General features: G+C 44.4%; 2 protein-coding genes across 5 annotated transcripts in view; both read left to right on the top strand.

The window, feature by feature from the left end:
- The window catches only part of LOC132475054 (unconventional myosin-Ic-like), a 78,969-nt gene extending 69,752 nt beyond the window's left edge, over positions 1-9,217 (top strand). For all 4 annotated transcript variants that reach the window (XM_060076021.1, XM_060076020.1, XM_060076022.1 and 1 more), the window contains 9 exons: positions 840-999; positions 1,484-1,567; positions 2,388-2,481; positions 2,613-2,668; positions 4,470-4,605; positions 5,207-5,277; positions 5,358-5,455; positions 5,723-5,822; positions 7,288-9,217. In XM_060076021.1, coding sequence (XP_059932004.1) covers positions 840-999; positions 1,484-1,567; positions 2,388-2,481; positions 2,613-2,668; positions 4,470-4,605; positions 5,207-5,277; positions 5,358-5,455; positions 5,723-5,822; positions 7,288-7,314 — 826 coding nt within the window. In that variant the 3' untranslated portion in view covers positions 7,315-9,217. The remainder of the gene's footprint in view (positions 1-839; positions 1,000-1,483; positions 1,568-2,387; positions 2,482-2,612; positions 2,669-4,469; positions 4,606-5,206; positions 5,278-5,357; positions 5,456-5,722; positions 5,823-7,287) is intronic.
- Positions 9,218-9,363: 146 nt separating this feature from the next.
- LOC132475058 (large neutral amino acids transporter small subunit 4-like) overlaps positions 9,364-25,566 on the top strand; it is a 40,280-nt gene continuing 24,077 nt past the window's right edge. Inside the window, 5 exon segments of the mRNA XM_060076036.1 lie at positions 9,364-10,260; positions 11,380-11,597; positions 17,299-17,506; positions 17,753-17,808; positions 18,002-18,078. Of these exon segments, the coding sequence (XP_059932019.1) occupies positions 11,438-11,597; positions 17,299-17,506; positions 17,753-17,808; positions 18,002-18,078 (501 nt within the window). The 5' untranslated portion in view covers positions 9,364-10,260; positions 11,380-11,437.

Below are 25,566 nucleotides of genomic sequence, written 5' to 3'. Positions count from 1 at the left end.
AATCTTTGAAAAACGTTGCTCATCTATCGAGCACACATCTAGGTGAACACGCCCACTAGAGATGTCAGAAGACGCAGATTTTCAAAACGGATTGTAAGGGCTAATCACACTCACACCGGGTGGTTTAACAGGCCCCCTTTAATCTTTCACACGCACCATTTGATCATGTAGTTTCCCCTGGAAGTACTTTTACCCTGGAAATCACGAGTTATCGCGAGAGCACAACTTGAATTTGCTCAGCGAGTCACTCTGGGAACGTTCAATATACTCACTCCCCGATTGCCCTGGCCCAGAACATTAACCAATCACATCGGTGTATCTGATATAGGCGGGCCAAAAGCGTTGCTGTTTTACTGACCGGATACGGCAAGAATCGTATCTATTGGTTAGCTCCGCTGGTCTGGACACGTCACCCCTTGTATTCTTCTGATTGGTCGTAGTGTTATCCAATTGCGTGCAGTGATATTTTCAAATGCATGCTTGGTACTGCCCCTCGAGTTGGGCCATTTTCCTTACTCGTTGCCAGGCACTACAGCTTTTTAGATGTGGGTCTGGATATCCAGGCTAGAGTACTTTAACTAATCCTTTAGGGAAATAGTTAATGTCACAGGCGCTCTGATCAAAGGTAGAAAATTAGGAAAAACGAATAAAAGTTAGAACCATAATGTCTAGAAATTAAATGCGCAAGACAAATATCAACACATTACTACGCAAAGACAATATCGAAATAATATCGAAAGATATGCCTGGATACAAAATTGTATATTATACTGTACATTAAGGAGCTATTCCCCGGGTTGTTTTTGTGTATTCATTGATCTCTCTCCTTCTCCCCTCAGATTCATCAGGGGCTTCATCTACCGCCACCAGGAACGCTGTCCCCAGAACGAGTACTTCCTGGATTACGTCCGCTACGCCTTCCTGATGAACCTCCACCGCAACGCTCCCAAGAACGTCCTGGACAAGAGCTGGCCAACGCCCCCACCGGCTCTCACCGAGGCCAGCTCCACACACGCGCACAAGCGCACACATGCATGCATGCACACAGGCACACACAAAGATACACATGGGCACGCACAGGCATATGCACACGCGAGCACGTACGTGTACGTGCGCACAAACATGCACATACACAGGAATATATTTTTTAACCAAGTACCACATGGTGGCAATGACAATGGATTGGCTTATCACGAAAACAGACCAAACACACCCTTGATGCAACCAATATTATAAATGTTTATGTTTTCAACACAAGGTTAATGGTGAATGAACTGCTTTGATTAGTTGTTCTTACCTTGGTGACAATACACTAACGATTGCTTTGCATTCAATGCCTAACTTTCACCTCACATCTTAAAGCACAGGAACAACTAGTGTGATGGAAGAAGGGTGTATTAAGACTTCATTAGGAGTCCTTTATCTCCCTTAGTTTCCTAGTGGGACAGGACCTTGTGATGCTAAGCCTACTCTCTCTCTCCAGGCCTCAGAACACCTGCGCAAGATGTGCATGCAGAACATGGTTTGGACTTACTGCAAGAAGATCAGCCCAGAGTGGAAGCACCAGGTACCACCAGGGGCAGAACACTTTAATATATATATCATGTACAATTCACATGAAAAATACTCTCTTCCTGCCTCAATAGTGGTTAACCATATTCATCGACCTATAATTATCCCTATCTGCATTATATGCATAGAACATTAATATTCATAGCAGTCTGCGCTACAAAACAATATTAACTTGCACTGCGTTAGGTGAATATGGGTTACTTTACGGTGTGCAGTTATATCGAAACAGTTTGGTTATCGAACAGAGAAACAACCTCAAAAGACAACTTGAAAACATGGCCGTATTAAAGAATGCATACCCACAAAATCCCCCTCAACTTTACCCTTGGATTCAAACGTCTGTGAATCCCCATTATTCCCACTCATCAGTATAACCCCAAGGTGTTTGGACGTCGGGAGCTCCATCTGGCCAGTGGCTGATGTCCGTGTCAGAGATAGGGTTTAACTTCTCGGTCACATAGTATAACCTAGTGTGTTTGGCACATTTCATGTAAAACTTGGCTCATTATAACTCTCCTACACAACAACGGTGCTAAAAAGGATTTACAAAAGAGGCTGCTTAAATATAGCCTATTTAGATATAGAGGGCTCAGGCTAAGGTTGCAGACTACTTAGACCATAAGTATGCATTTTATATTCAATACTGCCAGGTCCGTTCCCCGAGATACTACTTAATTCTACACACAGAAATTGACTGCAAATCAAGCCCAAATAACAATTACACTATCATATGAGAACAAAACACAACCACATATTTACAAACATCAACAGAGTATTAATATCTGTGTAATAGCGTTGATGATGTGTGTGACCAGATGGAGCAGAAGACTGTGGCCAGTGAGCTCTTCAAGGACAAGAAGGACAACTATCCCCAGAGTGTCCCCAAGCTGTTCGTCAGCACCAGGCTCAGTACGCAGACCCCCACTACGCTCTCTCTTCCCATTCAGTTTTTGTTCTCCTTCTATGACCTCCTCTGCATACCCTCTAGATAAATGGATGTAGAAGCAGTATGTTGAAACACAAATCTCTTTTTGACGTAGATGGAGAGGAGATCAACCCCAAGGCGCTGCAAGCTCTGGGCACTGAGAAGATGAAGGTGAACAGTTTGACATTCACAAACAGCTCAACCACCTGCTTCCTCTATATAGGCAGCATTACCTTCGCCCACATTGTGACGTATATGGAAATTACAAAACCAGCGCGAACGACTACTTACTAACAACAACAGAGTTAGGATTAGCCCAACCAACTGAAATGCTAATCACAAAAGTTCTGAGTCTCTGTACTCCTCAGCAGCGGATAATGAAAAAGCCTTCTTAAAGACAAATTTAAATGTAACCTTGCGTTATGGCTCCCGCTCCTGGTGAAACACTAGGGCTGTGTCTCAATTCAGGGGACGCATCCTTCGAAGGACGCGGTCTATGAAGGTGTGGCCTTCGTAGACCGTGAAGGCCGGACCAAAGGCTGAACAAACGTTTTTTAAATGAGACGGTTTTTAAATGAGACGGTTTTTAATGGCCTACGGAGCATTTCAAGTTTGTGTGACAAGCCGTTAACATCCTTTACCTTGCGTGACGACGCGCCGCTTCTGTCACCTAGCAACCCTGACAGCTGCGGTTCAAACTGGACGGCGGAGGAGAAATATGGAGCAGTTATATCTGGTCTGGACACAAAAACAACCCGGGGAATAGCTCCTTAATGTACAGTATAATATACAATTTTGTATCCAGGCATATCTTTCAATATTATTTCGATATTGTCTTTGCGTAGTAATGTGTTGATATTTGTCTTGCGTATTTCATTTCTAGACATTATGGTTCTAACTTTTATTCGTTTTTCTTCCTTTTCTACCTTTGATCAGAGCGCCTGTGACATTAACTATTTCCCTAAAGGATTAGTTAAAGTACTCTAGCCTGGATATCCAGACCCACATCTATAAAGCTGTAGTGTCTGGCAACGAGTAAGGAAAATGGCCCAACTCGAGGGGCAGCACCAAGCATGCATTTGAAAATATCACTGCACGCAATTGGATAACACTACGACCAATCAGAAGAATACAAGGGGTGACGTGTCCAGACCAGCGGAGCTAATAATTATATAAAACATAACATTAATTAGTTTAACGTTACATGGCTCGTGTTAATGTCGTTGAACTTTGACAATAAAGTTACACGTTTAAAATAGTCCCAACTTTATTTTAATATAAAAAAATGTTTTTACAAAGTTTTGTCATTAAATATGTCATTTGCTGCAACTGCCACTTCCCCTCGCTCCGACGCAATTTCAGAAAAAATCCAACGGGCAATGAATCTTGGGATACATTGCGCCGTGAAGGATGCAGCCGGTGGATCCTTAAAATCCAGAAAAAGAAGGCTGCATTTGTCGACCACATTTGAAGGAGCCTTCGAAATGGGACAGCCTTGACACGTTACAGTGATGCAAACGGCCTTCGAATGCAGCCTTCGAAGGATGCATGCTGAAATGAGACAGAGCCTAGATACTGCCTGACACCCGTTCATCCTGTCCCCTCCCCACTCGGCGGGCGTCCTGCTGTGGAACAGAGGAAGTGTAGGGTAATTGGCTAATTGATTGGGAAGTGGTTTGGATGAGCGGCTCTCCAGAAATACGGGCAGCAAAACTATCTGGCCAAATCCTTTCATGAATTATATGGAAGGGAATTTTGTTCGGACACTGCTAGTCTACTGCTTTTAAAGATTATAAAACATTTATTTGTACGATGTTCATCTCCATGTTAAACCCATCGTTATAAGATAGTTGAAATGAAGTTCAATTGATTGATCTCTCTCTCACACACACACACACACACACACACACACACACACACACACACACACACACACACACACACACACACACACACACACACACACACACAGTATGCGGTGCCTGTGACTAAGTACGACCGTAATGGATACCGGGCGCGGCCCCGCCAGCTGCTGCTGACCGGCGACAGCATCGTCATCGTGGAGGAGGGCAAGATGAAGCAGCGCATCGAGTACGGAGCTCTGAAAGGTCAGAGGTCAACCACAGCCAATAGAGATTAACATCTGGCTATGATGGGTGGATGGATGGGTACTTTATTCAGTCGAATAATAGCACAATATATTGTAGCAGGCTCGTGGGTGTGGGGTTTCCACACTACCAAGTTGAACAGTAAAACCACACAACACAGAGATCAGTTCAAAGTTCAAAGTCAAAGGATCATTAAGCAACCCTGCTTAATGATCCTCAGGCTTGCATCGTTTAGGGGAGGAAGTCCATGTAAGGCTTGGGGGTGGAGCCCGCAGGTTGCCAGATATCTCCCTTTAATTACCACCCCTCCCTGCCGTCTGCCACAATATGAATAAAAAAGGTAGTATAAGTGTTATATTTGCAGTCATAATGTATCATATATATTAAAGGACAGTTGTGCAGTGTTCCTGTTTGGTTTGAGCCTCCCTCCAGTTTGAGTCTGGAGGTCCTCAACCCTCCATCTCTCTGTGTCTCAGGTGGGTAGGGGTTGGGGTTGGGGTTAGGGTTAGGTGTTAGGGTTAGGGCTAACAGGTTGAGAACCTCCCTCCAGTCCGACTCTAGCAGCCAGAGGTCCTCAACCTTCTCCATGTCTGTGTCTCAGGGATCTCGGTGAGCTCCCTGAGCGACGGTGTGTTTGTTCTGCACGTCCCGAGCACTGACAATAAGCAGAAGGTGAGGCGGGGCACACATTAACAATAACACTAACACTCGAGGGAGAGCAGAGCATTGACGGAGCTGTTCTGCTCTCCTAGGGGGACGTGGTGCTGCAGAGTGATCATGTGATCGAGACCCTTACCAAAGTGGCCATCTGTGGCGAGAAAGCCGACAACGTCAACATCAACCAGGGCAGGTGAGGACCACTGCGTGTGTCTGCTTGTGCGTTTGCATGCATTTTGAAATTGTGCGTGGCCTTTTTGTGTCGCCTAGGATTCAACTGTTTAATGAAGCTTATCAGGGACATGGGCCTTAATATATGCAAATACATGGAAAATATCATACATTCTTACACATCCCTGTCCACCAATTATTCACCACAGAATACACACACAGTGTTGCAAAAAGCTGTGTTCCCCTCTTTTCACTAAACTGTCTAACATGTGTCCTGTGTCGGGTTCAGCATCACCTTTGCCCTAAGTCAGGGCAAAGAAGGAGTGATCGACTTCACTCCTGGGTCGGAGCTGCTGGTGGCCAAGGCCAAGAACGGCCACTTGGCTGTGGTGAGTACACCGACTTGTGGTTGATTGGGGTTAGTTGATTGACCTGGATACACTAAAACATCTTTATCGCTTGTCCTGATATAATACCTGAGAAGAAGTGTGACCTATATCCTCGTATCCTTTAAGAATATGTAGAAACCCCAAATAGGACTTTATCCCAGAGCTGTATGAGCAGGGGCTTAGAGAGGTGCCACTCCTTAAGGTTAACTCTAGGCCTGTAGGCCATGAAGCACTACACTGAGACGCCCAAATGGAACGTTTTGAAGGGCTAAGACTGACCTGGAAAGAAATACAAGTAAGCGGGGGAGCTTCCATGTTTATAAATAAAAAGCACTGGTACATTAAACTAGAAATATAGTAAATGTAAATAAATACATGTTATGATTCAATAGGAATTAAGAACGACTCATGAAATTGGTTGACAACTGTACATTTTCTAGTGCTTTGAATCCAGCCAACCCCAGCTCCCTGTTCGCTTGAGTCAGTCTGCAGGATGGTCGTGCCCTCCCCAATATGGCTGTGACGTCGATTTACCCCAGCAATGGGTTGAGGCAGTAAATATGGCGTCTATGTAAATATGTCTCTGGGCACTAGTAAACATTGTAAGATACACCTGTGTTTTAGACTGGGTATCCCCAGCCCATTCTGCCGGTGATTTGAATTCACCCTAAATAAGGGTCTGGAGAAGAGCTTTAAGTTTCTTTCTGCTTCCGATACGTTTTTGCGGGAGCCAATCACCAAGCTGGCTTTTCCTCCTGGCGTGCTACTGGATTGTTTAACACAATGACAACAGGGAAGCGACGGCAAGCAACCGATTGCGTACAGAGTCGTTTGAACTACTCTAATCACGCCTCTTGTGCTGAAGAAAATGACAGCAGCCTCCCCAGACCAACGTGCAATCTACGATTGAGCCTGGTCCGGCAATAGCCAGGCTACCTGTGTTTAGCTCTACTACTACTCCTTTGTGATTAAGGGTTATCATAAGAAACAAGTATTGGCTTTGAGTTTGTACCTCACCTATGTGAACCCCATAGGAGATTAAACGATAATTGTAATGAACAGGTAATCACCTAGTGCTTATCACAGCTGAACATTATAGTCAGAAACGTAACAATCTCTTGTTTTGCTCTTTTGGGGCTGTTTAATACCCATTTGCCAATGGGTATTATGTTTGTATTAAAGGCAACTACAAACTCCATGAAGAGACTTATTTATAAGACCAAGAAAAGTGAAGCAATGAGTTAGGAAGATCAAATACTGAATAAAAAAAATAGTATTTTGAAGTCACTTTAGGAAAGCTGATAAATGGAAGAATTGTAAGAATGTATGTTGGAATATTGGAATTTGTATTTATTTTTTATTGATTTGGTGTGTAAATTACCAAATAGAAATTAATAAAAAAGGTCAAAACAGACTCCAGATAAAGTGTGTATCCACAGTGACCTCTTGACCTCTTGATTTTCAGACCGCTCCCAGACTCAACTCCAGATGATCGCTTCGGGGACAAACCCACTCTGGAGGGAACACGCCCACTCCCCTAGCCTTTTTGATCCACCAATCACGTGAACGCAGTGACCGCTCTGCCTTAGCCAATGAAACGACAGCTTTCAACGACATGAAAACAAAAGCTCCGTAAAACGAATTGATATATTTATGTTTATTTTTTGGGGGTTATTTTGGGTATTAATACTGATTCTGTTTTGAGTTTCTGATTTTTATAAATAATACACATATATATGTATATATATATATATGAAGCTGAGCAATAACCTATTTCGGTGACATTTCCTTGCGCTTTTGTAGCATCCTAACTATGGGAATGACTGTGGAAACCAATTGGGGAAGGTAATGGCGTCTCGTCTGGTTTGAGGGGGTAAAATGTGTTACTAAGTAGCCTGTTGGTCTTTCCTTCAGTTTGTTTGGACAGCTTTACCAGCTTGTTTGCCCCTTTCTGACACTCGTTTAATGACAGAGCCTGTTCCCTGGCAGTAGTAGGAGACAGAGCTGATAGTATGTAGGCTGCGGGAAACAGAATAAATCAAGCTTTAGGAGGCCAACGTCATACTATCCCATGATGTGCTCATCTATACAGTGAGGGGTTGGAGAAATAGAAGGGCCCTAAAACCAAAAGTGGGGTGTTTACAGACACTGTGACTATGTACTATCACAGTAGTATGCATTTTCTGATGTAATCCTGAATATGCTTCAAGTGAAAGACCCTGTACGTAGAACAAATTGAGATAGAGCAACAGCATACCACGGATGCTTAGGAGACCAACGGATGTGAGGAACGTCTGAGAAGGAAAAGGAAAAGATGAAAAGATGAGAATGTGTTGACTTGTTGCCAAATGTGCCTTTTGAGCGTGGCTTGGTCCATGTTAACTTAGTTCTTGGACAATTGTAAACTGTGACACTAAGTGCTGAATCTGACGGGAAACATAATCTCAGCGGGCCGAGGAGCCAGGGGAGGGAGCAGACCACAAAGCAGATCAACGCTTTACATGGCGTACAACGCCTGTTGCGTCTGTCGTGCGCTACAGCTACATCGTCCCCTGAACACTTTCGTTGAGTTACAATCTTGTCCTGGTAAAATAACTCCTTGTCGTACCCATGCCTTCCTTCGTTGTACACCCCCCCCCCCCCCTTCGCCTCACAAGCCTTGTGCAGACGATTTCGAAGAGCTTTTGTTGAAATAAAATAGCATTGATTTTCTAAATAGTTGTGATGCTAATAGAAGCGGTTATGAACCCCTCCACCTCTGGGGTCCTGGGTTGAGATTGGCACAGTAGAACCTGCACTCGCATGCTAAAAGCCAAAGAAGTGACTTCTTGGCTTTTGATTTACAGTGATTCTGTGTATGATGTGGGGTATTCTTAAGAGATGCAAAATGCAGGTCGATTTAGTTTAATAGTGAAGAACGTGCAAAGAGATTTTTGATTATGAAATGACCCCCGTGTGTGTGTGTGTGTGTGTGTGTGTGTGTGTGTGTGTGTGTGTGTGTGTGTGTGTGTGTGTGTGTGTGTGTGTGTGTGTGTGTGTGTGTGTGTGTGTGTGTGTGTGTGTGTGTTAGAGAGAATGGGGGGGGGGGGGGCGGGGGGTACTATACTGCCAAAGCTCTGCAAGTTGTGTAATAGGACATTGTAACAATTTCACTTCCAGCATCATACTCCAATCTGTGTGAGTTGAATACCCTGATTATTTAATCTGACTGTTATGGCTCAACAATGTCAGCTTTACTATTAAATACAATCTTAGGTTGTGTATCTATTAATTTACTGATGTGCTGTTTTCTTTCTGACTTACTGTACGCACCAACCAATGTATAGTGATGTCAGCTCTCTAATAAATAAGACCATGATATATTTGACAAATAAAGTGTAAAAATAAACGGTAAACAGGCATTCATGTTGTCTGTTGAAGAAGACCATGGAGACCTAAATCAGATTCACTTCACAGGCTGTAAAGGTAAATTTACAAGTGGATGAAACACTTCGCTTGTCTTTTCATGCTTATTGTAAAAAGGGTTAATAATGCAGTGGCAAATAATCCGTTCAAAGTGTTGAATGTGGTTTGATGGAACCACGTGAGTCGGGGGAACGTGTTTTATGTAGTTCTTCCTCTCTCCACTAAGCGCCTCCCTCAGCCTAAACTTCAGGATGTTTTCATCTTCAGTGGGTCTCATGCAGGGTCTGCTCTCTGCATATGGCCCACCTTTATTTCCTGGAAGTACAAGCTTGTTCCTTACCATGTTCTTTTTGTTCCTCTCTTGCATTTGTTGAGAAACTGATGCTCATCTAACACATTCATGAACACAGCTTTACTATTCTGTAGACTGCACACTGCTATGCAATAGATAGGATTCAATTCCTCAGCATTATTTTATAAATCTAAGACTGTGTATTAAGTGCTTATTTGGGCCTAGTGTAAAATATTGACCATGCATTTAGCAGCACTGTACTGTTCTGCCATCTTTTATAACGCACTGTTTACTAATTGTGTACCAGGCCACATGTTGTGTTTTTACTAGGTTTTGTGTCTGACCAAACTAATTGTACCTTTAGAGATTATTTCCTAACCTGTTATGTTAACTATCTTCTTTGTTTCAAACGTTACTCGACTGTTTTTCTCCTTACCTTTTATTATTTATTTAACCATTTTGCCGCTCGCTGATTGGTCGAACGCGTCTCTAGCTCAGCGGCTGGCCAATGACAGCGCATGCTTGTTTGTGCGGTCGGTCCTCTCCGATGTATAAAAAGAAACAGGAACGCTGATGCAGGAAGAATATGGATCGATGCCGAGAATCAAGGCACCACCTGCACGACTAAATCCACCACTGTTCATGTGTTACTCCTTCGACGGTGAACCCCAGGTCTTCAACGGACACAGTCACTCCGTGGTGAGAGACCCTCGCGAGTGTCCTCGGGTTTAAGGATCTCAGGTAGGTTCCTCCAGCTGAAGGATGCTCTCAAACCTCTCTGTGTGGGAGCCGTTATGCAAGGCAGCGCATTAAGTTAAATAACATTCACTGAGGCGTTCTGATAGGCTATAGTGATCCACACCATTTCACATTGTTTGATCTTCAAATCAGTTATTAAGTATAAAGGAATTTGTGTTATTGTGAAGAAGTGCACCTATTCACTCGTGACTCGTATTATTATTTTTTTTGATTCAGTCCTGTCGAGTAGGCTAACAGTATAGATATTCATTGTTCTTCCTACTATTACTATACATTCAACACCGATAACCAGTCCAGGGATCCACTTACCCTCACCCTGTTCATGCAGAATAGAGCAGCTGATCACAATGATAACATAATGCGTAATGCGTGTTAGGCAAAAGGTTGACAAGACCCGTTATATCACTTACCAAATCTTTATTAATTTCTCGACTATCATTGCAGGCTATATGAATAGGTTAATGATTTCAGCCAGAGGAATATTATCTCATTGGTTCAGGTCGATCTTGACATGACCCGTGGGCCCGGTGTTGTGCTATACACCCCTATTGTGACATGTTGTCAATCTAAAATGACGCGCACGTTAAATTAATTAATTGGCATCCTCGAGAGCGCGTGGACGCGGAGCCGCGGGTCCGAGAGCAGAGAGAGGCCAGAGCGAGCATATCGCGCCGCACTGGTTCGAACCGGCTGGAACATAAGCTCACGTGCAGCAATTCCAAGAGCCATGTCACTTTCGACCAATAGAAGAAGCCCACGGATAAAGGGTCCACCCATCAGACACACAGAGGGCGAGCCGTCCGTCTCTAGTGCGCAGTCTGCTGCTGGCACGCTCCTGGGTCTCTCAGCTGTTGTGTGTTTGGGAGAACTTCCCCTTCTGCACGTCATTAGGAGAACGAAGAAACCATGACAGTGACCCCTATTTCCAAAGCATATGTTGGCCATTACACTTCATGTTTTCTCCTCAATTGGTGTTCCGACTTCCCAGTTTGGCTTTTAAGTATCAGCAACAACTCTTAGAAGCATAGTTGGCTTCTTTTATTCTAATGATTATAAACCCACAGTTGACTGAACACATTCCCACGTATGTCCTCCCTCCAGGTTCCTTCTCCCTCAACTCGGACCAGGCCCCCTGTTGTTCATCCCTCCCCCGGCTGCGATGGCCCCCTCCCTGGCCACGGCCTTCTCGCGCCGCTGGTGGATGGCGGTGACGGCGGTAGTGGAGAACCTGCTGTTCTCGGCAGTCTTGCTAGGCTGGGGCTCCCTGCTCATCATGCTTAAGTCGGAGGGCTTCTACTCCTACCTGTGCCGGGGACCCGGTGAGCCAGGCTCTTTGTGTCCAATAGGAACCATCTAAAACCTTCAGCCGTGCTGCCACTCCATAATCGGCCCTCAGATTGTACTAGTTGCCATGTTGGCATGAACTGTGACCCTGTAACATTTGAGCTGCTGCCACCTTTCACTGTATTTTGGAGTCTATATTAAATGTTCCATTGGACCGTAGGCTACCTGGTGGTGAAAAAAATCAAATTACTGTACCATGCAGACAAATGTGTGACATACATTACATTTGATGTAATACACCCTGCTGTATTTCAATAAAGAACATCCTCTGACAGCAGCATGCTGATGCTCAGGACAGTTCAAAACGTGTGAGATCTGAGCAGTGGGACTAGGAGATGTAAGGGGAGGCGATAGAAAAGCCTTTCATCAATGACACGCAAGGGGGCGTCTTGGATCTGGGGGAGGGATATGTTATAGTGGGACATGGTCTGTCCTGCACAGTAACGTGACATGGCTGCGCAGAGACTTTTCATAACAACCCCCACCCCCGGGGCCCACTCATTTAGGTTTAGGGTTAAAGGTCCCATGGCATGCTACTTTATGGATCCTTTAATATAGATATTAGTAGGCCCCAAACACAGTATTTTCCCGAAATTTAGCCGTGGTGCAGAATTACAGCCACTACGAGCCAGTTGCACATTGAGCTTTCCCCAAATGCGCAGTTTCGGTGTCTGTAGCTTTAATGCAAATGAGGAGGAAAGAGGCGGGTCAAGGAGGAGGCTGGGGCTGTGTCCCTGAGCAGCTTGCAGCCACGGAACCATGCGCTCTGTTTACAGTGGATGTATCGCAATGGCGAGGCGCACACAGCCTTTAGCCGTGTTCTGTAAATATTCTAGAATACCCGGGAGTCCTGGAGCTCTATATCTAAATAATATCATATTATGCATAGATATCTATATCATATAATATATATTATCACGGCCAAAAGCTGTGTGAGCCACCAGACGATATTATGAATCTCAAACGACCGCGTCGGGTTCTCCGACGTCTCTGGTTCTTCCACGTCCACATCAAGCTTAAGTAGACTGAACCAGGATATGGAGGTAAAAGGGATTGTTGAACGCGATTGTTAACCGCTGTTGTCTCCCGCCGGAGCCTCGCTGCCGAGGGACCACCGCCTCGGCAGCGGTCAGCGCTTAGGCCCAACCGCCTCCTGCAGCGCCGAGGCGGTGGTCCCTCGGCAGCGGGAAGCGGGGCTCAAGCGGGAGCCATTCGCGGCCAACAATCCCTTTCTCCTCCATGTCTTGGTGTCGTGGAAAGTTCCTTTCCCCCAATTCATTCTCAACCATGGCTGAGATAACCCCCACTAGGAGTCTCGTTGTGGAAATACCAGAGACGAGAGTCCGACGTGTTTTGCGCCATAACACCAACAGCAGAATGGTTATCCAAATAACAAGGAAATGTACAGCACTTGCGTTACAGTCCTGGAGCTCTATATCTAAATAATATCATATAATACATAGATATCTATATCATATAATACATCTGATCAAGGCCAAAATCTGTGTGCGCCTCCAGTAGAGCTGTCCCAAACGATTATTTTTCAAACGATTAATCTAGCGATTATTTTTCCGATTAGTCGACTAATCTAACGACTCATTTTACGATTAATCGAACGATTATTTTTTCAGTTACCGATTATTTCACATTACTTCATCAATGTAACTTTTCACACAATATGGATATCAAAACATTTGTTGTTAAAATATCAGCATTTATTAAACATTTCTTTAACATGCCACTTTTTTGTGCAATAACATTGTGCAAACACGGCACTTAAATTGTGCAAACTGCAAAATAGTGCATTTTGATGCCATATGTAGTATCTAACAAATGAACAAAATAAGTCAATCAGGAGGAATATACCAAAAATAAAAACACTGTTCTACTCCTTCCTCCCCCTCATTGTGCAAACTGAAAAATAATGCACTGCCACCTCAGAGACCCAACTTCGAAAAGGATTTATGTAATTTAAATTGTCAACTTGTTGATAGATCGTGGAATTTCGACAGTCAACAGCTAGACTAGAACTACATAACATGACAAAAGTTCTCTTACTACTTAGAACTGGTTGCTAGATCGTGGAATTTCGACAGTCAACAGCTAGACTAGAACTACATAACATGACAAAAGTTCTCTTTTCACCAGAGTATAAAATCCGAACCCGACAAAGTATATTCGTATTATTGTAATGACCACGGAAAAGGCATTGAATGAAGTGATTAGACAGCTTATTAGATACCTAATAAACCGTTGGAACACGCAAGACCGGTCACCATAGCAACGCTGGTAAACAAACCCTCGGAGCTCAGCTTTTGGCCGAGTTTTATACCACCAGCCTCTGTGCTCCCGCTACTGCTTGCCGCCGCCATTGTTATGAATTTAAACGATTGGCGACTAGCGTTCTGGTGCATATTTACCGCCACGACTGGAGTGAGAGTGGGGGGGAGTGGGGGGGGCGAATTTTTTAAGTCGACGAGTCGTCCCAGCTCTAGCCTCCAGACGATATTATGAATCACAAACGACTTTGTCGGGTTCTCCGACGTCTCTGGTTCTTCCACTTCCACATCAATCTGAAGTAGACTGAACCGCGTGCTGCCTGCTGCCGGGCGGTGGTGCCTCGCGGCAACCGGCGGCAGGCAGCATGTCGCAGTAGGCCTACATGTAGGCCTACATGTAGGCCTACTTCAGGGAGTCAAAGCCAAAGTTCCTTTCCCCCAATTCCTTCTCAACTATGGCTGAGATAACGCCAAATACAGTCTTGTTGTGGAAATGCAAGAGACGTCAAAGAACCGACGTGTTATGCGCCATAACACCAACAGAAACACTTGCGTGTGTAATCACACACACATGTGGCGCTCGCACGGTCGTGTCTCATTGGTGGGCCAAATACTCTGGGCGGGCAAGGAGGAGAAAGGGGAGGAGCTTAGAGCCTTTATGACGACTAATGGGACAACATTCCAAATCAGCGCGTTTGAGCCTCCGTTTTTTCAAAGGCAAGCAGAACACCTAGTGCTCGTTTTACACCAAACGCAAGTTTTAGCCACTGGGGGACCATAGGCAGGCTAGGGGAACTCATATTTACGGTATAAAACCTCATAAAGTACGATTTTCATGCCATGGGATCTTTAACCCATCTTTAGAGGGCTTGGTGGGGTGGGGCTGGGCGGGGGGGCGTAGAGAATAGGCCCTGCCAATTTCCCCCCAAAAAAAGTACTGAACATGCTTTGCGTCGTGTGTGTGCATGCATTTGTCTGTGTGTGTGTACGTGTGTGTGCGTGTTTGTGTGTGAGTGTGTTCATGTGAGTGTGTGTGTGTGTGGATGCGTGTGTGTGTGCGTGTGTGTGTGTTCATGTTTGTGTGTGTGTGCACATGTTTGTGTGTGTGTGTGTTTGTGTGCCTTTGTGTGTGTGTGTGTGTGTGTATGTGTGTGTTTGTTTGTTTGCCTTTCCGTCTGTGTGTATCTGGACTTGAAGGAAACCATATTTCCATGTTTGCTCAGTATCCACTAAGCTCGTCATTAATCCGACGCATCGACCCCAAGGATGACACTGCACAAGGACAATGCCGCTCGCTGGGCTTATGTTTAATCTGTCCCATTAAACCTTCCATCCCTAGCAATCCTCCAACACATACACTATCTAGGTCACATTTTGCTGGATGCCCTTTTATCAAGTCATTGAGATGGATGTCAATTCTTCTGCATCCCCGCATTACCGCTGAATCATCCACTTCTTAAACCGATGCACTCCTCCCTGTCGACACACACACACTCCCAGAGACCAGTTCAGCTCTCAGCATGTTCGTGTTGACAAACAGGGCAGACCAGTCATAAGGCTGGCTTCCTGCTGGTAGGATGTGGGCCACCATAAACCACCAGATCATATATCTTGAAGACATATGATGTCTTTCTGTGTAGAAGGAGGTTGTTGTTTGGTGGTTGATTGTTGAGATGAGGGTTCTGAGAGGTGCTCAGAGATCCATCATCCAGTACAGTCTGGATCCCCACGTATCACCATGTCCTTCACAACTTCATGGTGAATGCTGTTACATTCCTGTGTGTTTGTAAAAATCAAAGCTGTGAGGAAGTAGCTATGGGCTGGTGGTTAGTTTACCCAACAGAGTTAACAGTAGCTGAGTAGAACAGACTTGAATATAAATAATAGACTGCTCATCATTATTAACAGCATACATATTAAATGCATATTCGACAATAAGTATTTTGAATAAATAACAAACCAAAATGGAAGTAAGAATTATATTGTAAAGGCCTACTTATTCAATCATTGGTCATTGTGGATTCTAAGTTGTTTCCAGATCAGTTTGGCAAGTCTGGTATTGCCATTTTTTCTCCTTGGTAAGAGTCAATGATCATGGTGCACATTCAAATTAGTTCCAGCTACAATCTAAATCTATATTCAATTCTACATCCTCCCCATCATCGTCACTACAACTGTTGTCATGGAAGCAAAGCCATGGACAGCTTGGGTTCGTCATTAACTGGTCATCAAGGGCCTCACACGAGGGACTGTGTTTGACCTCAAACAGTGCACGATTGACACAGCAAACAATGGGTGGGCTGGAGGTATGCAGAAGGGGAAAATAATACATTTACAAGGGTAAAATAAAGCAAACAAAAGGAGTTTTATAAAACTCAGCTGGTGCACCCCCTTCCTAATGTTGGTTCAATTAGAAGATTTACACAATATGTTCAAATTAAATTGGTCTGTTTGTGTGTGTGGTCACAGACCCAGGTCTGATCTGAGCAGCTGTTAATGAGTCAGCTGAATGAACCTTCGCTGGAACAGACTATGTTACCTTCTGTTTGCCAAAAACCAAGAGCAGTCGGCACCGTGTGTGGAACCAACGCACACACACACACACACACACACACACACACACACACACACACACACACACACACACACACACACACACACACACACACACACACACACACACACACACACACACACACACACACACACACACACCTCAAATCACTCCACTAGAAATGGAAGAGTGTCTTCCTAGAAAATGGTTTGGAAGGATTTCATTGGCTGAAGTTTGAATTCAAACAATGAATACCTTGAGTGAATTTACAGTAAAAGAAATGTACATGTTGAACTAGGAGGACCATATTCCAAAACAAAAAAAAACTCCAGTCCAACAAAAACCTTGGCACATGCTGACTACCACTCTTTCTCCTCTGGCCCTCCTCTTCTCGTCAACATCCTGATTTCACAAGACAGAGGGAGACGCTGTTGTGTGTGTCCTAAAGGCTCAAGTGCAAAACAACATTCAGTTGACGAGGCCTTGCCTCACTCCTAATCTCTCTCTCTCTCTCCGCCTCTTTTTGTCCCTTGTTCTCCTCTCTTTTTCAACTGGCGCACTCTCTCTATCGCTCTCACAGGAGGCAATAAAACCAGTTGTTTTTCTTTATCTGGGGTTTCCTCTAAAAAGCCTGGGGGCTGAGATTTTGGGGGTGTGTGTGTGCAACTCTAGTGCTTACGTCCCATTTTGTGGTATTCATATATGTATAAATATATGTATATATCAGAGGGTCATATGGTATCCCTGACACAGGATTCAACATTCGTTCAGTTGTTCATCAGTTGCTCAATGCACATCTTTATTCTCTTTTTTTTCATGACTAATGCTTTTCCTGTTTCCTAGGCAACGACTCCAGCTACAACCACTCTCAGGACCAATCAGAGGTGGAGGAGGAGTTCCTGGCAATGAAGGGCTGGCCCATCTGCAAGCAGCAGGACGAGATGCTGAACCTGGCCTTCACAGTGGGCTCCTTCCTGCTTTCCGCCATCACCCTGCCTCTGGGCATCGTCATGGACAAATATGGGCCCAGGAAGCTAAGGCTGCTTGGCAGGTGATTGGCCATTGGGATCACACCTCTGCAGTGATTGGGCGATTTATTTGACTCCGCCAGTAAACGTATAATAACACACCACCCAGCTTTTCTTGCCATTGTTTGGCATCTCTTTCTTTCAGACTTGCAAAAACAAAATGCAAAAGAGCATGAAGGAATATAGTCTCTACCACCTGACGCTGTTGGTATATGCAATCTTTGGGATTATTTATTGTTATTTATTATTGATTGTTAAATGTTTTTCAGTGCCTGCTTTGCCTTCTCCTGCCTCCTCATCGCCTATGGAGCCAGTGACCCGACCAGTATGTATCTGCACTGCAATACGTTAACATACATCATCTCTTTGGGCTCTTCCCCCTCTGAGCGAGGCTGTGTAATAACATAACAACATGAAGCGACGCGGTGACTACTGACCATTAATAGTGTCAATGTGGAAAGCAAACCTGAGTTAGCTGCTTGTCTGTCACCTCTGACCTCTTTCTTCCCTTGTGTCAGATCTCTCCATCCTCATCTTCTTCGCCCTGGCAATGAACGGTTTCGGGGGCATGTGCATGACCTTCACGTCGTTGACCGTGAGTTCTGTCATGTGAACATATATATCACTGGTGTTTAACAACTCCAAATCCCATGGTTCCCTGTTAATAAATGAAAGTAGAATACAACTGTATTGTCCACACGAGGTGGACAAGTGCCTTGGCTTCACTTTGCATATGCATAAATACATAAGAATATTACACATGGACACCGTTAAAAAAACATTAGAAATGATTAAGAAGCAGCAATATGCTGCAGTAACCAGAGTTATGCAGAAACATTGTGTAATGACTGTGCAAGGTAAATGATGGTTGAGGTGTAAGGTAAATGATGGTTGAGGTCTCTGGAATGTTTTCTTTCCATTTGGTAAGCCGGTTCATTTGGCTGTTCATCGTTAATTTAAAACAAATGTGACAGAAATCAGAGAGACAAGAGAAGGCTGACCCGGGGATTCCACCGGACGCGTTACGGCAACGTTACGGCTGCGGCACGGAACGGCTGCGACTCTGCCCTGCTTGCATTTCCACCGGGCGCGTTACGGCAGCGCAACGTGCGTTGCGAGCCAGCCGTATTCACGCAAGATCACGAGATCACGCGATAATTCTAAACTTAATGTACTCAACTTCCACTCCCAAAACGACTGCAATTAAATGCCACGCTTTGTCCTTCCGGCCATTGCCCTTATATAAAGGATGATTTGGTACATAAATGACGTTGTGATAGGCTACATGAGCTGAGTATTGTGTTTTATTTTGAAAATTTACCGGATGCTCTATGGCTTTTACTTTTTCACTTCCTGCCCTGCTCGATCTGCTCTGTTGAAATTGACGCGGTTCAGCAACGGCTTGCGGCAAAAATAGAAATGCTACGGAATGATAGCGCTGCGGCACGGCGAGCCGCTCCTGGGACGCTGCTGAGACGTTCCGCAGCCGCGCCCGGTGGAAATGGTCTCATTGATTAGAGTGGAACCTATCTGCTGCGGTGACCGCGGCCAAGACGTGCCGCAGCCGTAACGTTGCCGTAACGCGTCCGGTGGAATCAGGCCTTCAGGCCTTGAGAAAGAGGAGTGGATTAGTGGTCAAAGGGCGGCTGGGTGAAAGGCTGAGGGACAGAGGGAGAGAGGGGGGCAGAGGGAGGGAGAGGGATTTGTTTGTAGAAAGAGAGGAGGGGGGTACTGGGTGGGACAGCCTCAGCCCCTGGATGATGTCATCACTACAGAGAAATTGCTCAACGTGAGCGAGAGACAGAGTTGAGAAAGAGAGAGTGAGAGGGAGAGTTAGGCCCAAATGATAAAGGGACAGAAAGAGAGAGTTGAAAGAGAGAGAGGCCAACACTAATGATGTATTATTAAGTTTTGCTCCATGCTCTGGGTACTAAAAAAAGACCCTCCTGATGATTAATTCATCACCGCAAAGAGCACATTGTGATCCACGGTTTGAATGTCCGAACATATTTTGATGTCTGATGGTGATTGTTGAGTCCCCTACATGGCCATGGTCAGGGTGAAACATTACAGACATAAGAATGATCCAACAGCTCAGCTCCCACGGCATAGAGTGGTCTGCGCCTGGGCTAGTGCTCACTGCCTCATTCTGAGAGCCACCATACCCCTATTTCCACTATCTGGTGTCCGGTTTTGAACTCCCTGGAAACCAAAAGAGTCTGGAGGACTGTAGTAGGAGTCACACACTGCTCTCTCCCTGGTGTCTGCCTCGCTCTCTCTCTCTCTCCCTGCATGTCTCCCTCTCTCTCTCTCCCTGGTGTCTGACTCTCTCTCTCCTGGTGTCTCCCTCGCTCTCTCTCTCTCTCTCTCCCTGGTGTCTGACTCTCTCTCTCTCTCCCTGGTGTCTCCCTCGCACTCTCTCTCTCTAGTGGTAGAAGCCTATAATGTTTTTGTGTGCTCCCCTTCCACCATACATGGGGCAGACTGGGACAAAAGATCGTTTTGGACCATACCGGCCCAACACATTCGATAACGCACACCTTTTCAGTCTTTTCGGTCTCTTGAATGTGTATACCAACTGTGCAACTCATTAAAACCACGTACCTCATGCCATGCAATGAGTTAATGGGAATCAGAGAGAGTGGACATAATAAATACTTTGAAGGTGTAGCTATCAGTGGCGGAACAACTTTATGAAGGGCCCTGGGGCAGAAATGGGTCAAGCCCCCCCCTTCCCCCCCCAAAACACACACACACACACACACACACGCACACGCACATGCACACACACTGCCTGTCTGTGGCCTATGTCAGTGAGAAGAATGGAGAATGGAGTGCAACACTGTAGGCCTACATTAAATTCATCATCAGTATTCTTCTCACTTTCAGGTACACATAGGCTGTTCTCATTACTAGAGTTTACTTCCTGATGCCAACCCTCCCAATTAATCCAGGCTTCGGACCGGCACCTAGCTGAACTTGCCCCCTTAAGTGGCTGGGTTAGGCTAAACTGTAAACATATATTACAAAGATTCCAACTAAATAAAGCGACATACACACTATGGAACCACATCTGAAATATAGGCCTATAGTAGTCCAACAAAAATGTTTAACAAATTAGTTTTAAGAGATCAGAAGTTCTAAGAACGTATGGATATGGAAAAATTATAAACAAACAAAAGGCCTGGGCCTCGTTACCCGATAACAATGGATCATTCTCACGATGGATCTTGCGAACCATCGTGAATTTCTTTGGAGCGTTTCCCGAAACTCCTCTTAACATGAACGCCCGTTCACTGTACTCACGACGTTCGCAGGATTGTAACTGTCTACTGACACAGTGCTGAAATGGCCTCCATACTGAGGGAGACACAAGAATGTCGCAGGAAAATGGGGTTGAAAGCGTTAAAATATCTCCCCATCAAGGCCAACAGCAGAGTAGCCTACGAAAAGAATACTGCAATAATTTGAATGCTAAAGATATTAAAACACAATTGATTAGGCCTAGGCCGACATATGTATCGGTCCTAATCCTGAATCCACTGTGTGTAAAGTTTTTCACGGCATTTTCCCCCCTTCCATAATACAAAAATCAAAAATAGCTTGTGTGCCTATTAGGTGCTGATTTCTGAAACAAGCTTTGCGCAGCAAAGAGAGCCGACTTTATCTGATTCAGCATAAGGTTTCATTGATTGGCGCGCATTCTCTACAATATTCTCGTCTAGAATATTGGTAGACATAAAAAATGGAACGTTCCATTCATTCATTATCATTTAAACGCAGAGGCTAGGCTTTTTACACACGGCTACTGCTGACCCGATTAGGAGAGCTTGGTCTAGATCCTGCCCATATTGTTGGGCAATGGGCAGGATGATGTAGGCTATAGGTCTTTTTACGCTGCCAAGCCGGTTCGGTCGCAGCTTGGCATGCCCGGCGATTTCACCTTCTTATCTCAAGTTTCCTGTGTAAAACCGAGGGGGTCAACCCCCGGTTATCACGGCGCGGGCATTCTTGGTTCACTGGAGAAGGCAGGGCTGCGCACGGACCTCTTTAGAATAATTTGTATTATTGCACACTCCCGAATGTTAGAATTTTTTTATGAATGAAGACACCTGCATGCAGTAATGAGTTCACGTCTGGTGTAGACTACAAACACGATTATCTATGGTCAAGTATGTTCGTTACTGTCTAGACGCGGTCCAATAAATAGTCAACTTCATCACAGACTCACCCAAGCGCCTACAGTGATTTATGCAAACAATCGCAACAAAAAACGCCTGCAGAAATTGTCCGACACCCGCTGGTCTCAGCATGATTCATGTCTACAGTAGCCTATGTCTTCTGTCATTTATCAATATGAGGACATTTTAACCACGATGGTTGAATTAAAATCAGAGGGAGACAGCAAGTGCAGCTTGAAAGCGACCTCCCACACAAGAACAATGGAATCATTCGATTTTATTATATGCCTTGTGACGTGGCGATTGATCGGTACATTTTGGTTGCGCATGTATTTTTGGAATTTTAAATTGCTGCAATAAATTATGTTGTTGTTGACTTTTAATATGTCTCTATCTTTGCTGTTTGAATCGAACAGTGGTCTATGAGTAATATATCGGCGGTAACCACTGTTTTTGGTTGCGAATTTGTGCCAGCTGGGCATTCCGTGGTATTGGATGTGATTTAATAAAACACATCCAATACACGGAATGTCCGCTGGTAATGCCACTGAGGCTATAGTAGGCTAACGATGCTCTTAGCATCCTACGAGTACCCTTGGAGTCCTCGTTAGCTACGAGCGTTTTCACGACGTTTGTTACCAACGATGCTTGCGGGAAACGGTGTGAAAACTGTACGATGCTCGTACGACGCACTTCACGATCCACTTAGGCAAACGATGCTTTCGGGAAATGGGGCCCTGGCTGGGGCATAATATAATAACCGTTAAATTGTTTTTATTTATTTATTTTTTTCCTTTTATAATTGATACTATAGCCTATATATTTTGTGTTCAAAATCTTGGTAGTTTGAGTTGGAGGAAAAGTCAAAATGCCATTTTGCAATGTTTACATGTATACAGGCCTAAAATTAACAACACAATGACAATGTGTGGGTGCCCGTTCACTCTCAATTGACAACATGGCCAATGATTGGCCTTATCGTAAATTGAGAGTGAACGAGCAGCCTACACTCTGTTGGCTACGGAGCAGATATGGTACCAATCATGCAGTTGGGTACCATATCATGAATTTATTTGATTAAATATGAAAAGCAAGAACATAGATAAAAAAATATAGCTGCGAGCAGCAATGTGGGTGTCAAGCATAATGGGACTCGATAAACTAATTCTGCCGGACGGACGTAATCGGCTGGGTGGCTACATGACGACCGTCTCGGTAATCGGTAATAATGACAGCTGGTGGGATGAACTACTTATGCGAGTACGCGTAAATGCTTACAAAATGGAAAAATGATCCTACCTAGTGGTAAGGGTGCATTATCGTCTGCCCGACAGAACAAATTACGCAAATACATAGGGGTATTCGGAACAATATCCCTAACAGAGACACAATGTTAACAAGCATCCGTTCTTGAGGTGGTTCATGAAGCATCTAATCCAGTAAGAATTGCAGTTTATATTGTAAGTGGGCAGAATGGTAAATATGGTCATTGTTGTTTGACGTCCCCCTGGGGTCAAAGGTCACCAAATTGTTTTGGTGTCCCCAGAAGGATGTCATGATCTATGTAGCAAGTTTGGCTATGATATGTTAAAGAGTTGGAGGGAACAGGCTTACTTCCTGTTTGGTGGCTTTGCCGTCAAGTTTGATTGGCTGTCACGGCCAAACGGTTTTGAATTAGAAAAGGCTGTTTGGCCCATTTGTTCGGCTTGGTCTGAAAATTATATAGGGCAAGTTTCATGATTATTGGACATAGGGCTGCACGATATGGGCAAAATATGATATCCCGATATTTTTTGACTGAATGGCGATATACGATATATATCTTGATATTTTCTATAGAGTGGGTTAGATGGGTTTTTTGTAAGCCAAAAGCCACATGTGAGATGTTGCAAGCACTTTTAGTAAAACATAGGTCAGTATGACTGCAACAGGTTATTTTGTGTTGTTATTTTGAACAGAATTGAATGAACATGTTAAAAAAACAGAGGGAACCGTTTTTCATCTTCTTAACCAAAAAATCACCTGTGCAAAACAATATAAAGCTGTAGGTTACACACATTAGCTACCATTAAGAGCATTGGCTTTCTTGCATTGTCCTGCGTACTACGGTGAGGGTTTCAGTGCGCTGTAACTTTAATCCCCCGCCCCCTCCCCTCTCCGTTCCATTTGGGAACATGTTTGGTTTCATTTTGCTTGTTTCGTATATTTTAATAAATTAATTAAGAGCGCCCCCAACACATTTGCTGCCCTAGTTTGCCGAGCGCCGGCCCTGGTTTCGGGGCAGAAGAAACATTTTCGGCCGGTGATGCAGCCGCACAGCCACAGAGTTTTACGCATTCCTCATACTGCCTGATTTGTAGTGCTTCCACTTTTAGCCACAACGTTTTTGCTACACTCTCTACCGATGACCTGCAGCTGCTGCTCATCTGTTTTTTTAAACCCAAACTATTTCCACATTATGGAGCCGTTGTTTCTCCTCTTTGAAACAATTTCGTCTCCCGCCGCCGTCTCGTTTTCTTTACGGGTATCCTCCATGCTTGTTGTGTTGTGAGGGAGCGGCGGGGGCGGGAATGAGGCGTCTTTGCACACGGCACGTTCGGAAAGACAGAGTGGGAGGGGGAGGGGTCGCGCTCACAGTCCCCAAGGCAAACACAGACGCTTGAGGCGGAAACTGACCATTTTAACGCATATATCGATATAAACGATATTGTCAAATCTTGTATCCCCTTGGAAATTATATCGATATATCGTACATAGCCGATATATCCTGCAGCCCTAATTGGACATAATTTGTGGCCTGTGGATATGTATTGTTAATATAGACAACTTTAAACATGGCGGCCGATTTCTGATGTTGCCATGGGAAATATTTTATTAGCTATATGGGGCGGTCTGAAGTATCACCAGACATTAAAAATAAGTTTGAAATACACTAATGTGAAGAGAGAGGAGTTAAAACACGTCTTCGTTAATTATAGCGCCCCCTAGAGGTCAGTGGTCACCAAATTCATGAGTGTCCGCATGATAATATCATGGGTCCATGTACCAAGATTGGTTATGATATGTCAAAGGGCTGCTGAGATATTGACTTCCTGTTTGGCGACTTCGCGGTCGAATTTGATTGGCTGTAGCGGCCAAACGGTTTTGAATTTGAGAAATTTTTCGATGTTTCTTATCAAGCATTGCCTGAAGATCATGTGTGCCAAGTTTCGAGATGATTGGACAAAATTTGTGATAGGATATGCATTTTGAAGGTTTTGACATAAACCAAGATGGCGGAAAATCCATCATGGCGCAAATCGACGACATAGAGACGACATAGCCGTTGAACTCGGCTTGGATCAAGGAATCCAATGATATTGGATGAATGGGTCAAAAATAATAAACATGAATGCCTGTCCAACTTTGACCTGTTGGTGGCGCTAGAACTGATGAATTTGAAATTTGCTTCATGGGCTAATGGGACTGTCCTGAACCAGTGTGCCAAATTTCGCCACTTTTCACAAAGGCTGCCATAGGGCTCCCATAGACTCCCACTCAAGGATAATAATGATAGGAAAACGTACGAAAACAATAGGGTGTCTCGCAACTTCGTTGCTTGACACCCAAAAATGAGTCACAAATGTATTCCTCTTCAAGATTGTTTTCGGGATTTCATCTCATAGATTTATTATTTTTAAATTTTGACTCCCACCATGATCAAATAATATATTTAACCTACCTTACACGGGTATGTAAACATACATTTCGACTTTATATTGTCTTTGGAGTTGGTTATACTAGCGGTTTGAGGAAATATAGACTAAAGTATGTTAGGGTAGATGCACTTCAGTGAGAAAACCCATTACCCCGATTGTGATTGGGCCAGTCCAGTGTCAATCGGGCCACTGATCAACTGGTTT

This window comes from Gadus macrocephalus, chromosome 16, assembly GCF_031168955.1.
Source record: "Gadus macrocephalus chromosome 16, ASM3116895v1".
In the NCBI taxonomy this organism is placed as follows: domain Eukaryota; kingdom Metazoa; phylum Chordata; class Actinopteri; order Gadiformes; family Gadidae; genus Gadus; species Gadus macrocephalus.
The sequence above is the reverse complement of the archived record's forward strand: the minus strand, read 5'-3'. Positions and strand labels throughout refer to the sequence as shown.